At 37.9% G+C, this 15,329-nt stretch overlaps 1 protein-coding gene across 9 annotated transcripts in view; it reads left to right on the top strand.

Annotated features, from left to right (window-relative positions):
- ASCC3 (activating signal cointegrator 1 complex subunit 3) overlaps positions 1-15,329 on the top strand; it is a 508,218-nt gene that overhangs the window by 230,902 nt on the left and 261,987 nt on the right. For all 9 annotated transcript variants that reach the window (XM_073336864.2, XM_073336863.2, XM_073336867.2 and 6 more), the window contains 2 exons: positions 1,785-1,961; positions 9,285-9,356. In XM_073336864.2, coding sequence (XP_073192965.2) covers positions 1,785-1,961; positions 9,285-9,356 — 249 coding nt within the window. The remainder of the gene's footprint in view (positions 1-1,784; positions 1,962-9,284; positions 9,357-15,329) is intronic.

Here is a 15,329-nt window from a genome sequence, read left to right as displayed (position 1 = left end):
TAGGAACACAGGAATTACCATACTTAATCAATGTCCATTTGTACCAATATATTCTGTTTCTGATAGTTCCAGAACCAGATACTTCAGAGGAAGATGTAAGAACCTAGCAGAAGGGAGACATGGGATAACCTGCCCCCTGCATAGGTCTCATTATAGACTTTAGTAGTTAGAGATTGACCTATGCTCCAAAACACAGAATTTTTGTCATGAATTATAACTCCTGGATATTCTTGATATCCATATAAATATCCAATTCCTATTTGAATACTGTTAAGTTCTCGTCTTCAATGACTTCCTATAGCAGCAAGGTCTGCATTTTAATCACGTGTTGTGTGAAAAAATATTTCCTTTATTGGTTTTGAATTTCCCACCTTTTAATTTCAGAGTAATGTTCCTTTATTCTTGTGTTAAAAAACTGGGAACTTCCATTCTGCCTGTCAGCCTTTTCTGTCTCATTCTTTATTTTATACACTTTTATCATGTTCCAGTCTTAGATGTCGTCTTTCTATTTATTAGTATACTTTTTTTAAAAAAATCAGGTTAATTTCTTAAATATCTTTTTTTATTATGGAGAAACTGGAGTGTAAATGAGAATAGCTGGAATGTGACAGCATGAATGTGAACAGATGAAGGGGAAAGGTGAGGAGGTAGGAGGGATGAGGAGAGGAAGATGACGGAGAATGCTGAACATTTTCTCCCACTCTGGTTTCTCAGAGGCTCTGTTTTCTTGAATGCACTCTCTCATGAGAGGAACTTTAACATGCCTTGTCTTTGAAAAATGGAAGTCGTCATGTGTCTGCTGCATTGAATCTCTGGCAAATTTGTCTCAATTTGCCATGGAAGGTAGAATCAGAGATTTCTCCTTAGCTTGGATTTCCTCAACAGAATAATGCATGTAATTGTATTTTTCTGCATCAGTTTTACTCTTCTTACAAAAATCATAAAATCTGCACTGTTTATAGGGAAGAAAATAAATTTATGTATCAAAAAGCAATCATAATGCAAAGGAGATGATACAAATTGCACAATTAAAAAGTGATTATTTTATGATGGTTTGTTACTTTAAAGATTGTTTGAGGTTTATGCAGACTAAACTAGAATAGTAAAAAATATATATATATATTTGAAAATGGTTTCTCTCTACAAGTACAGGTAACATATAAACTCTTATGTGAAAAGAAATATCTCATGCAACAAACGCTTATGTGAGTGTATCTGATCAAGACATTTCAAACATAATGTCGTTACATTAAAAAAGTTGTTATATAGTTATAAGTAGACATTTTTTTCCAATAGAGACTGTATATCAATTCAGAGGGCAGACAGCAATGTTAGAATGAATTAACCTAATTATACCATTTAAACAGCTATCTTGGTATTGTCTTCCGGTTCATAAACCTCACATTTGTGGTCTGAATTGGAGTGAGGGAGCCTAATTATCTTTTCCTTAACTAAACCCTGTATTGACCTTTTAAATGTTGCAGTTATTACAGATACAACTTTTTTATGGCAGTACAAAACTATTAACTTTATTGGGTGAAGTAAAATGTTTTAATGAGAAGAGGTATTAGAATGTTTTAATGGAGATGTGGTGTATAGAATAGACAGGAACCACCAGCTTGTGTTCTGTTCTCCTCCTTTATGATTAAACTATTAGCTGTTTGCAAGAAAAAATAGTGTGACTCACTTATTTTATAAGGTATGTTTTAATCCTTTTCTGTATCTGATTTATAAAACTCAGATTATTTACTCATATCTAAGTCATTTGTTTAATTTTTTGATAGGTTGAATCTACACAGAGCATGATCAGGATTTTGGGCCTTTCGGCTACATTACCTAATTACCTCGATGTTGCCACATTTCTACATGTTAATCCCTACATCGGACTATTCTATTTCGATGGCCGTTTTCGACCTGTACCACTTGGGCAGACATTTATAGGAATTAAGACAACAAATAAGGTAAATGACTATGGAAAATCTGGAAGATGTTTTTTGGACATTTATACAGAATTATGGAGTCCAGCATGTGTGCTTATAAATGCCTTCCTACCTATCTGGGTAGTGGTTGAATACTCCAGATTATATTATTCTTTTAGTGCAGGAGCCTCATGCATTGTAAGTAGATCTCTTCACAAACACCCGGGCTCAGAAGTTACTTCCAAATTTTCAGAATAGTACCATCTTGCATAACTTAGACTGGAACTTAGAATTTTCACTGTGGTTAAGCACCATTTATCTCCTTTGTACTCTCCCCATTAAGCAGAGTGTTTGATAACAAAGCTCTATCCTGATTAAACAGCAGTTATTATGATCAGTTGGTGAGTTTCCTTACCAAAATCTTGTTGTGAAGTGTGTTTTCAAAGCAGATTGTTCTGTCTAGTTCTCCCATTTCAGTCCCTATCTTTGGTGGAAATTATGGAATTTGGTTTGTTTTGCTGTTAGGATACATAAGAAGTGACAGCACTCAACTCAGTGGAAAGTACTCAAGTAGTTTGGACATAAACATTAAAAATATGATTTGATGTACTAAATGCCATATGAGTAATTTATGATCAAAACCTGTCATAGGAAAAGCTCAGCTTTGATACATGCAGTTTTGATAGCGAGACATGAAAGTAGTCTTTAACCCAGTCTTTTATATTCTTTTCCAAAATGAGAAAAAGAGAGAAAATATAACCAAGGTATACAGATCATGTAAAGGTAACTATATTTGTATTAGAATTCATTACTGCATATTAAATCAGTCTGAGATAAATGTACTTGACGCTTAAAACAAAAATACTAATTCTGCAGTTAAATACAAGTTAAATATACATCTTTTCGTGATTTGGCTTGGAAATAATTCCCCTATTTTTACTCTCTGATTGCTAAAGCAAAGTAAGATAAGAAATCATGTTATTTTGTAGCCCAACTTGTCACACTACCTTAGAATATCCTGCTAGACTGTAGGTTGCCTATTTTTTTAAAATTACGTTTTCAACCAAAAGTTAGTGTCAGAGCTCCATCGATAATATGGTAGGTTTTTAAAAGCGTGAAAAATGACTTTCTCATTAGGTTCTTTAAATAATTCACTCCATCCACAATGCAGACAAGCAAGGTGCCTTAAAACCATAAGGGAGCCATTTCATGTATGTCCACACAAGGATAAGTTTACCATATGGTACTTATTATGATGTGCATATTTTAACCTTCATTAATTGTTTCAAGTACCTTCAATAATATTTGCTGTTGCCTTTCTTTAATCACTTCTTAATACTTCATTTGAATGTTTTGTTTATTCGTACTGTATCATTAGAAAAAGGCAAAGATGTAGTATCCTAATAGCAACTTTGGAATAAGCTTTATAGCTTTAAAATGAAAGGAGACGACTGTGTCAAGTACTTCACAAAGTATTGTTGAAATGTCCGTGAAATAACTAGTTCCCCTTTCCCTGCCAAAAAAAAGGTAACAAGGAAGTGAAATTATCAATGAATGACCCCTCCTCATGTGGACAAAAAAAGGTAGACAGATATGATGTTTCCGTTAATATCACAAGCCAAGAAAAAGTCCTTGTATTGCTCAGAAGAATGTCATCAGACATTTGAGGTAGAAAAAACATTGTGGAGTCAATTGAATGTGCCTTACAGCAGCTGGCATCCTCAATGAGGAATGCAGAGTATTGAATCTCCATGTCAGAATATTTCTCCCAGGACAATATAGGAACTGAACCTACCCAAACAGAGTGTGAGACCTTGCAGAACCAGGTCTCTGTCTGCACTCTCCCAACCCTCCCATGACCAAGGAGACAGCACAAACGTGTTTGTGGGGCCAACAAGCAACTCTTGACACAATCCACTAAAGCAGCTGTTAGGTCTAATAATATTAGTATGGACTTTTAATCCTTATCCCTTGTTAGGAGGAGATCATCAGCCAACACAATAGATGCAGTGTTTGTAACTAGTCTGGCAAATATCAAGGAGCTATGAGGCTGGCAAATATCAAGGAGCTATGAGGCAGCTAGATATTATGAGAGTTGCCTTGCCACAACCTTCCCAGTAACCTTATCCGAAAAAGTGAAGATTGGCCAATTAGCAATCTGTTTCCAGATTGTGTGTATAGACTGCTCACAAGGCCCCTTCAAAACAGACAGCATCCTCCTCACTTTAGTAGAAGCAGCTATAATATGAACCCTGTCATTTCCCCACATACTTTCAGCAGCTAGGAGGCAATGGGTCTAAGGCAGTGGGGGCCAACCGGGGCCTGAGAAGGAGCCAGAATCTACCAATGTACATTGCCAAAGAGCCACAGTAATACATCAGCAGCCTCACATCAGCTCCCTGCCCCGCCGATCAGCGCCTCCCCTTCCTGGCCCGCACCTCCTGACCAGCTGTGTTGTGGCTTGCAGGAGGCTCGGGGGCGGGGGGAAGGGGGGAGCGAGGGCATGGCAGGCTCAGGGGAGGGAGTGTAGTCGGGGCAGGGCCTGTGGCAGAGCCAGGGGTTGAGCAGTGAGCACCCCCTGGCACATTGGAAAGTTGGCGCCTGTAGCTCCAGCCCAGGAGCCAGTGCCTATACAAGGAGCCACATATTAACTTCTGAAGAGCCGCATGTGGCTCCGGAGCCACAGGTTGGCCACCCCCGGTCTAAGGCATTAGTCTGATGTTTTTCAAACACCTTTCCTACCTCAGTGAGTAACAAATGCCAAAACTTAAACAGAAAAAACCTTTGCATTTGTCCCTCTCTGGTTATTGTTCTGGTCAAAAGGGCAGATACATCTCAGCCCAGATTGGAAAAAATACCTAATAGTTGGATTGGAAAACAAATTGGTTTTGGGTCCCTAGTGTAGAAGGTGGATAAAACTCTTAGGTACATGAGTTAATGCGTATTTGCTTCTTTGTTGTTAAGTCCAGACACTAGACAATGACAGTGCTTTTTTCCCTCTGTTTTATTTGATATGGTTAGAAAACAATTAGCTACAGTGTACAACCTGGCCTTCACAAAATTAAAACTGGCCAAAGAAAGTACAAAATAATTCTCTTTCCAAATGATGCTCTTCTGTTTAAGTGAAAACAGAACACATGGTTTCAAAACTTACTGTTGTTTGTACAAAAGTTTGGTTCCATACCAGTGTTAAACATCAATTAGGAAAAAATTCCAGTCAGAGATTCTTTCGATCTCCTAACATGTCCTGAAGCACAATTTTGCTTGATAGGACTTTAAATGTAGTGTATGGTTAAAAGAAAGATTGAGACCCCATAATAAAATCAATTTATGTGAACAAATGACTTTTCAACAAATTTCTGAGGTAAAAATAATAAGATTGATTGAATGCTGTGAATTTACCGTATGGTTTGAGCTCACTAGCTAAAGAGTCCTGTTCAGTTACATCACATGATGGCAGACAGCTAAAAAGTGACAAACTTTATGAATGCTTGTATGCAAAAGATAGAAATCTAAATACTAAGATGGGTGAACTTGAATGCTTGGTATTAAATGAGGATATTGATATAATAGGCTCCACTGAAACTTGGTGGAAAAAATAATAATTAATGGGACACAGTAATACTAGAGTACAAAATACAGTAGAACCTCAGAGTTAAGAACACCTCAGGAATGGCAGCTGTTTGTAACTGAATAAAATATTATTTTTTCAAAAGTTTACAGCTGAACCTTGACTTAATGCATCTTTGAAACTTTACTGTGCAAATGAAAAATGCTGCTATTTTCCATCTTAATTTAAATGAAACAAGCACAGAAACAGTTTCCTTACCATGTCAAATCTTTTTTAAACTCCCCCCCCCTTTTTTTTTGTAGTTTATGTTTAACACAGTACTCTACTGTATTTGCTTTTTTTCCCCTGCTGCTCCCTGATTGCATACTTCTGGTTCTAAATGTGGTGTGTGCTGACCAGTCAGTTCGTAACTCTTGTGTTCATAACTGTGAGGTTCTACTGTATATAGGAATGACAGAGTAGGCTGTGCTAGGGGGAGAGTGGCACTATATGTGAAAGAAAGCATAGAGTCAAAGAGAGGAAAAATCATAAATGAATCAAACAATACCATAGAATCTCTATCATAGAATCATAGAATATCAGGGTTAGAAGGGACCCCAGAAGGTCATCTAGTCCAACCCCCTGCTCGAAGCAGGACCAATTCCCAGTTAAATCATCCAAGCCAGGGCTTTGTCAAGCCTGACCTTAAAAACCTCTAAGGAAGGAGATTCTACCACCTCCCTAGGTAACGCATTCCAGTGTTTCATCACCCTCCTAGTGAAAAAGTTTTTCCTAATATCCAATCTAAACCTCCCCCACTGCAACTTGAGACCATTACTCCTCGTTCTGTCATCTGCTACCATTGAGAACAGTCTAGAGTCATCCTCTTTGGAACCCCCTTTCAGGTAGTTGAAAGCAGCTATCAAATCCCCCCTCATTCTTCTCTTCTGCAGACTAAACAATCCCAGCTCCCTCAGCCTCTCCTCATAAGTCATGTGTTCTAGACCCCTAATCATTTTTGTTGCCCTTCGCTGGACTCTCTCCAATTTATCCACATCCTTCTTGTAGTGTGGGGCCCAAAACTGGACACAGTACTCCAGATGAGGCCTCACCAATGTCGAATAGAGGGGAACAATCACGTCCCTCGATCTGCTCGCTATGCCCCTACTTATACATCCCAAAATGCCATTGGCCTTCTTGGCAACAAGGGCATACTGTTGACTCCTATCCAGCTTCTCATCCACTGTAACCCCTAGGTCCTTTTCCGCAGAACTGCTGCCTAGCCATTCGGCCCCTAGTCTGTAGCGGTGCATTGGATTCTTCCGTCCTAAGTGCAGGACCCTGCACTTATCCTTATTGAACCTCATCAGATTTCTTTTGGCCCAATCCTCCAATTTGTGTAGGTCCTTCTGTATCCTATCCCTCCCCTCCAACGTATCTACCACTCCTCCCAGTTTAGTATCTATCTATAAATAGATATTTCTATCTATAGATAGAAATTCCATACTTGAATAATAAGAATATAGCAGTAGGAATATACTATCAACCACCTGAGCAGGATGGTGATTGTGAAATGTTCTGGGAGATTAGGAAGGCTATAAAAATAGAAAACTCAACAATAATGGGAGATTTCATCTGTCCCCATATTGACTGGGAACATGTCACCTCAGGACAGGATGCAGAGAGAGTTTCTTGTCACCATAAATGACTGCTTCTTGGAGCAGCTAGTCCTGGAACCCACAACGAGAGAGGCAATTCCCTTAAGAGATCTGAGGAAGGGGGTTGGGGGCTCCTATTTCTGGAACAGTGGGGAGCTGATCCCCCCACACACAGTTTTATGACCCCCCCTTTCACCTCATATGAGGGGAGTGTGGCAGGATCCCAGGTCAGGGATGGCTGGGATCAGTCTGGGGATTATGTGGACATGAATAATGAAATGATGCTGACTCTGTACTGTATAATTTGTTGCTGGGTACTTCCAGATATTTTAAGTGAATAAAGTTGTGGCCTAATTAAAGCACATCCATGGCCTCCTGCCTTTCTTCCAGCACTGCCAGACAAAAATTTATTTTCCTTTTATTTGTATTTCTGTTCTTGTTTTTCTGATGGTAAGCACATCCCTTTCTAAGTAGTGATGCTAAGCAGCAACAGTGTGCTCAAAACATGAACTAAAGGGCAGTCCCTATTCCAAGAAGTGTATAACTTAAACAGAGTCTGTTCTGTCGATGCTGAGAATGGAACCTTTTACATGCACCATCTTTCAGCTCGGACAGACAAATGGGGCTCTTTCTTTTCGTTTCACCAAAATTCAGATACTACCTACCAGAGTGACCATATTTTCATGTGTGTTTTATAAAGCGCCCATGTATGTTTATGAAACTATAAGAAAAGTAAATAATTTAATTTCTTCTAATCCTAAATAGGTCATCATTATCTCAGCTCAGCATTGCTATTAGCATTCACTTATCCTTTATTTTATCTTTTTGATCTACTTCTCACAATTTGTTCATTTCGCTTTTCTTTCCTTTCCTTTCTTATGCTTTTAACTCATTTTATCTTTTAGAAAGTTTTCATTCAGACAGGAAAGACCTAACACTATATCATGAAATTAGTCTATAGAATATGAAATGTAATCTATAAAATGTTGCTCTTAGTAATAATGCCATGTTTGAAAGACACATGTTGCATTCTTATTCTCATGGCATTCATGTGACACCATATATGGATATATTTATTTCACCCATGTAAAGTTATTTTTTTCCATTAAATCCATGTTTAACAATTATTTCAACCATTCTGAACATACCAGAGAGAGGTTACATTTCCATTTTCTGAATATTGCATGTTTTTCTACTGGAAGATTCAACTCATTTATCAAATGTCTTTTTTTCCCCCCTTAAATGAACAAAATGAGCTAGAGACTGAGTGTCAGCTCTGACTTTGAATTCCCTTGTTTCATTTTGTCACAACCTTAATGTTGTATAAACTTTGTTTGAATGTAAGCAGTGATATTGAGAGAGTCACACAAATATGTGCATGTTTATCTAAATTGCATAGATCTTAAGTTTGCAGTGGTTATATTCAAATGAACTACTCATCCTCATTAGATTGTGATACCTTCCTAAGAGAGCTTAATAAGATATGGACAAAGTTATTGGCATAATACCTTAAATGTTTTTAACTAAAGCCACGTTTAGTGATTGATTTTGAGTCACTGGATAATCTTATTTTAATGTTACTCTTGACATCCTTGTACAGCACTATCTTCTCTCACTTGCATCATGTCAGAAATTTTGATAGTAAGTTCTTGGTACAGAATTACTGATAAATAATAATGTGATGGATTCATAGAACTCTGTGTAAAAAGGATCTGCTACTCTGCAAAATTCTTTCCACTTCACATGACACTACGTACACCTATAGAGAATCCTTTTAATACTAGCTGGAATTATCTGAATTATGTGGAAGAAATGAACAATGACTTGGAGAGCTGATCTTATATCTGTGAATGTTACTATATGGATAGCAAATACATTTTGCTTTATTAATCAATTCTTAGATGTGGTTGATATTCAAACACTTGTGTTTGATTTTGATAGACCTACTGTGCTATGTGCATATGCTAGTAGGACTTCAGTATGACAGGAAAAAAGCTAAGTGTTTTTATATTGTATTTTTTATTAGACGTTAATATTGGTTTCTAATAAGTATTTGGGTGAATTCTTTTTAATTGATTTAATATAAAGTATGTTTCAACTAGAATGAAACATTGCCTTTTACTTTCAGTTGGTAATGTGTCACTTATTACTATCCAGGTGCAGCAGATGAATAATATGGACGAAGTATGTTATGAAAATGTTTTGAAGCAAATAACAGCTGGACACCAGGTATATATATATATATATATATATATATATATTTTTTTTACTCAGAATCTGTTTCTTGAAAAAAATCTGAACAAGAATTTTCATGCACAAAAACTTAGACTAAATGTTAACTTTTAACTAAGAAGCATAAGGCTGAAAATGTCTAGTATTTTGGTATAGCGCTTTAAAACAACTGATATTACTATATCAAGTGATTATAATTAATTTTGAATCATAATGCATGGTAGGTCTGGATTTTAGACTTATTACATTTTATAATAAAAATAAACTATATGTTATAGAACTACATCACAGAATCCCAGGGTTGGAGGGGACCTCAGGAGGTCATCTAGTCCAACCCCCTGCTCAAAGAGGGACCAATCCCCAATTTTTGCCCCAGATCCCAAACGGCCCCCTCAAGGATTGAACTCACAACCCTGGGTTTAGCAGGCCAATGCTCAAAACACTGAGCTATCCCTCCCCTCCCTCAAAAGTGCTTCTGAAGAGATTCCCCATACCAGCTGAACAACCTGCTTTTATTAGGGTTTGATGTATCAATAAATCAGCCATTGACAATTGGGGGATGTGTAAATATATTTCCTCTTATAATGACGGTAATAAGGTTCATTACTGAGAAGTCCATCTCTTTAACAGATATCATTTCTTCCTTTCCACTTACATAAGAGGTCATTAAACCATTCATCTCTCATTTGATTCTGTTCAAAGTTTGCTGTAAATAGTTTCTCTCTTTCCTGAGTGACAATTCTAAAGTATAGTTTTAAATGTAGCTAAATGTAACTTTAGTGATCAGAATTTCTTTCAGCCTCTGGCCTACTTCCTAATCCCACCTATGTTTTAAGAGGTGTACTATACAAGATTAATATGTACATCACAGGCAAAGAATTCCATTGTTTTTTAAATGTTTAGCAGAGAATCTCCTATCTCTTGCTCTTTGAAATGTCCCATATAAAAATCACAATTAGTCCTCCACTTCAGTCTGCAATGGAGGTTTCTAAAGTGCGTTTTTAGGTTTCAGACTTATGTCCAATCAAGAAGCAATTTGGCGGGGGGGGGGGGGTGGTTATTATCCACATGTCTGAATAGCTTATCACTCTTTTATTTCCTGCTTCTGGATCACCAGCTTGGTGCATCTAAGACAAATGGCCATGGTCCTTATGGTGCATGGCCAGTGCAGCAACAGATGCTAACACGTGCTCAATCCCTGCATAGTAACTCCAGTAAAAGATCTAGAGGTAAAAGAGATTTCAGTTCCCTTCCCAAAAACATCTAAGAATAAACACTTTTTGGGAGGGATTTCAAAATATGTTCTCTTTCTCAGAAGAAATATTTGGTCAGGACTAGAGGAAGTGGATGTTGAAATTGAGAGAAATTACTTCAAAGGTCCTCAATCTTCAAGGTCCCCAAATTAGTCAGTGTCAACCTCTTATTCTCCTCCTTCTGATGATGTGTTGTCAAGAAATGTCACCACGGTCCATCTGGCCTAAGCACTAGAGAAATGACTTTGTCACAAATAATGCACACAGAATCTCATCGAAGTTAAAGTAAAGGAGAGGAGCCCATTTTGTTGTTACAAGCAAGATGGATTTAGCTGATTCTTCTTACAGTACCATTTGTAAATAAAAAAACAAGCATGCTCACTAAGTGCCCAAACAATTAGGTGAGTTTTATTTATCATCTTTCGGTTCTCTCCTGGTTTGCTAGTATTGTCTCTGGCTATGCATAGACCTAATGGTAGCAATCTCTTTAAATCCGTAAGATTTAAATATGTACAATTTCTGGTATTGCCACAGAAAAATATATATTTTTACAACATAATATTAAAAAATCTCTATTTTGTGATTATAGTAGACTATAATAGATGGCAATAATCCATCTCCAAAGACAATGGTGTAAGCGCCAAAGCAGTTCAGTTCAGTAATACAGCATCACAAGTGGTTAAGAAGTCCACTTCTCAAGTGGCAGTCCTTGTCACAGATAGTGCAAGTGTAAGGCACAGGGCCGGAAGATGAAATGGCACGCTATTGGCACTTGACGCCTGCTGTGTTTTCCTCTTTGCTCTCTTTTTCTCCACAACCTCTCTTAGGCTTCTTTGACTCCTTGGTGCTGCACAGCCCTCCAACGTAGCCTATCACTAGCTGCCTTTTCCCAGCTTTCAGTGTTGAAAGTTTTCAAATCCTGCTTGCGATCATTCTTGAACCTGAGCCCAGGTCAGCCCAGTGGCCATGGAGAATCCACAAGTTCTCCATAAAGAGGTCATTTGGGCTGTGTCCATCATCCAGCTGGTGTAGATGACTGAGCCAACAAAGACATTTGTGTTTAAGAATAGTGATTGTTTAGCAATTTTCTGTTTTCAAGTATTTCAGTATCAGGAACTTTGGTTTCTGACTTGATATTTAAGTCAGTGGGTGTGGAAGGTGTTTAGCTTTCTCTCATGTCTGAATACTCAGAACACGTAACTTTGCCAGCTTCCTATTACCCCACATGCACTCAGTCAGTTGGCTGAATGTGATGGCTACCTTTCTGATGTGAGAATTAAGTCTGTAATCCAAAAATAGATTATCCAAGGTAATTGATCCAGACATGGCTTGTGCATAACTTCTATCGTAATGTCAGCTATTCTTGTGCTATCAATACATCTTGTGCCATAATCATTATCTTCTTTAGACTGATGATTAGTCCAAATTAATCACAAGCTAACACAAAGCTATTGTAAAATTTCTGGAGTTCCTATTCACTGTCTGTGATGAGCACTGCGTCATTAGTGAAAAGAAGTTCTTTCATCAACACATCTTTAACTTTGTTTTGTTCTCATATGAGCAATGCTGAAGAATTTTCCAACTGATATTGTATAAAGTTGTATACCCTTGGTGGTAGATGAGAGAGCATGATGAACCACTAAAGAGAAAAATATATTGATGAATGTTGCTGCCAGATCACATCTTTGTTTCAGACCACTGCTAATTTCAAAGCTGTCATACTGATCATGTCATATGGGACTATAACTTGCAGGCTGATCTACTGGCACAGAAGCCAGATTTATGCTCTTGATGGTCAGCAAGAACTTGCAATCTGTTGAAAGTGACCCAGGAAAATGCTCTTCCAGCAACACCTGTAACTATTTCACATTTGGGGACAATGTATACCTTCAAATCAACGGCACTGCTATGGGTACCCGTATGGCCCCACAGTATGCCAAAATTTTTGTCTGACTTAGAACAATGCTTCCTCAGCTCTCGTCCGCTAATGCCCCTACTCTACTTGCGCTACATTGATGACATCTTCATCATCTGGACCCATAGAAAAGAAGCCCTTGAGGAATTCCACCATGATTTCAACAATTTCCATCCCACCATCAACCTCAGCCTGGACCAGTCCAAATAAGAGAGAGACTTCCTGGACACTATGGTGCTAATAAGCGATGGTCACATAAACACCACCCTATACCGGAAACCTACGGACCACTATTCCTACCTACATGCCTCCAGCTTTCACCCAGACCACACCACACGATCCATCGTCTACAGCCAAGCTCTACGATACAACCACATTTGCTCCGACCTTTCAGACAGAGACAAACACCTACAAGATCTCTATCAAGCATTCTTACAACTACAGTACCCACCTACTAAAGTGAAGAAACAGATTAACAGAACCAGGAGAGTACCCAGAAGTCACCTACTACAGGACAGGCCCAACAAAGAAAATAACAGAATGCCACTAGCCATCACCTTCAGCCCCCAACTAAAACCTCTCCAAGGCATCATCAAGGATCTACAACCTATCCTGAAGGATGACCCGTCACTCTCAGATCTTGGGAGACAGGCCAGTCCTTGCTTACAGACAGCCCCCCAACCTGAAACAAATACTCACCAGCAACCATACAACAGAACCACTAACCCAGGAACCAATCCTTGCAACAAAGCCCGTTGCCAACTGAGTCCACATATCTATTCAGGGGACACCATCATAGGGCCTAATAACATCTGCCACACTATCAGAGGTTCATTCACTTGCTCATCTACCAATGTGATATATGCCATCATGTGCCAGCAATGCTCCTCTGCCATTTACATTGATCAAACTGGACAGTCTCTACGTAAAAGAATTAAATGCACCCAAATCAGACGTCAAGATTTAGAACATTCAAAAACCAGTTGGAGATCACTTCAATCTCTTTGGTCACTCGATTACAGACCTAAAAGTTGCCATTCTTCGACAAAAAACTTCAAAAACAGACTCCAACAAGAGACTGCTGAATTGGAATTAATTTGCAAACTGGATACAATTAACTTAGGGTTGAATAGAGACTGGGAGTGGATGGGTCATTACACAAAGTAAAACTATTTCCCCCTGTTTATTTCTCACCCTCACCCCCCCCCCCCCCACTGTTTCTCAGACGTTCTTGTCAACTGCTGGAAATGGCCCACCTTGATTATCACTACAAAAGGTGTCTTCCCCCCCCCACACTCTCCTGCTGGTAATAGCTCATCTTAAGTGATCACTCTGGTTACAGTGTGTATGGTAACACCCATTGTTTCATGTTCTCTATGTATATAAATCTCCTCACTGTATTTTCCACTGAATGCATCTCTGAAACCTGTCACTATAGAGAGTGATTCCCTTGTAGTTGTTGTAATCACTCTGATATCCTTTATTTTTATTCAACATTATGTTGTTGTCATCCTTTATGTCTTGTGCTATCACTCCTTCCCCCCAACAAGCAAGGATATTGTACAGATATTTAAGCACAATCTGTCCTCCTCCTTTCAGTACTTTAGCTGGAATTCCGTCTTTTCCTTTGGGCTTTCCAATGCTAGGGAGGTGATCACCTTTTCAAGATCACTTATAGATGGTTCTAAATTAAGCTCTTTGATAATCTGGAGCCTGGGGATCCCATTTAGTGCCGCTTCAGAAACAGTGGTTTCACATGAGTAAAATTTGTGATAGTGTCCGCCCAGCATTGCATCTGTCAGTGATGCCTCCATTAGGAGATTTGAGTGGAACAGTCTTCTTGGCTAAAGGACAAATTGCTCTCTTGATTTCATTGTGCTACAAACTACAATAACCTTTATATTATTATAGAGGAAATTCAAATAAAATTTTGTAAGCAGTGTAATCTCCTTGGGAGAAATTTTTTTGTTTGTATAACTTTACTTGAAAATCATTTTGAGGTTCAATACAAATAAAAATATGACTGTGGGTTTGCATTTTACTTTGAGGTCTATACTATGGCTGAGAGGTCAAATGAAGTTTGTCGTCTTAATGTAACAATTTCAATAGCTGACACAATCACTGAACTCAATTTTTGAATATTATATTTCAAACTAACAGCTCAATAAACAGTACATTTTCACTCTCAGCAGAATTATTGTTTTCTTTGCTATCTAAATCTCAATTTGGTTCCACGTTGAGATCCAGATTGCTGTTGATAGTAACTTTTTAAAAACACTATAAGTTTGAGCACTTTCTTGTTTAAAAGTTTAATGTATTGATGTTATATAATGGTTTTAACTATTGAGTGACAAAAATGCTGTTTAGTGCACAGAGTTGTTTAGCTTACTGACCTTAAAATTTCAGGATAAATATGGTTGCTTGACATTTTCTACTTCAAACCATTTGCAGATGTGTTTTCTTGTCAGTACGTTGAATATCCGGAAGAGAAAATTAAATACTGCATGCATGTAAAATTACAACAAATCAGTTTATTGTATTTTAATTCAGTGATGCCCACAGTGTATCAGATGTAAGTAGCTTGAGGGATATCTTAAAAAAAACAATCTTACAGAAAATGGTAAAATGCATATTGAAATTACCAACATTTTTCTTTTTAATTTGAAGTTTTAAAATATGTGTGTTTCTATGTTAAGTACTAAAGAAACATAGGATTTACCATCCTGGAATGGGCTGATTGTCTGTGTAGTCTGGCATCCTGCCCCTGACAATGTAGAATGCTTCAAAAGAAGCATAAACCTA

Source organism: Lepidochelys kempii, chromosome 3 (genome assembly GCF_965140285.1).
Source record: "Lepidochelys kempii isolate rLepKem1 chromosome 3, rLepKem1.hap1, whole genome shotgun sequence".
NCBI lineage: Eukaryota > Metazoa > Chordata > Testudines > Cheloniidae > Lepidochelys > Lepidochelys kempii.
Note: the sequence above shows the minus strand (reverse complement) of the source record. Positions and strands in the feature narration are given on the sequence as shown.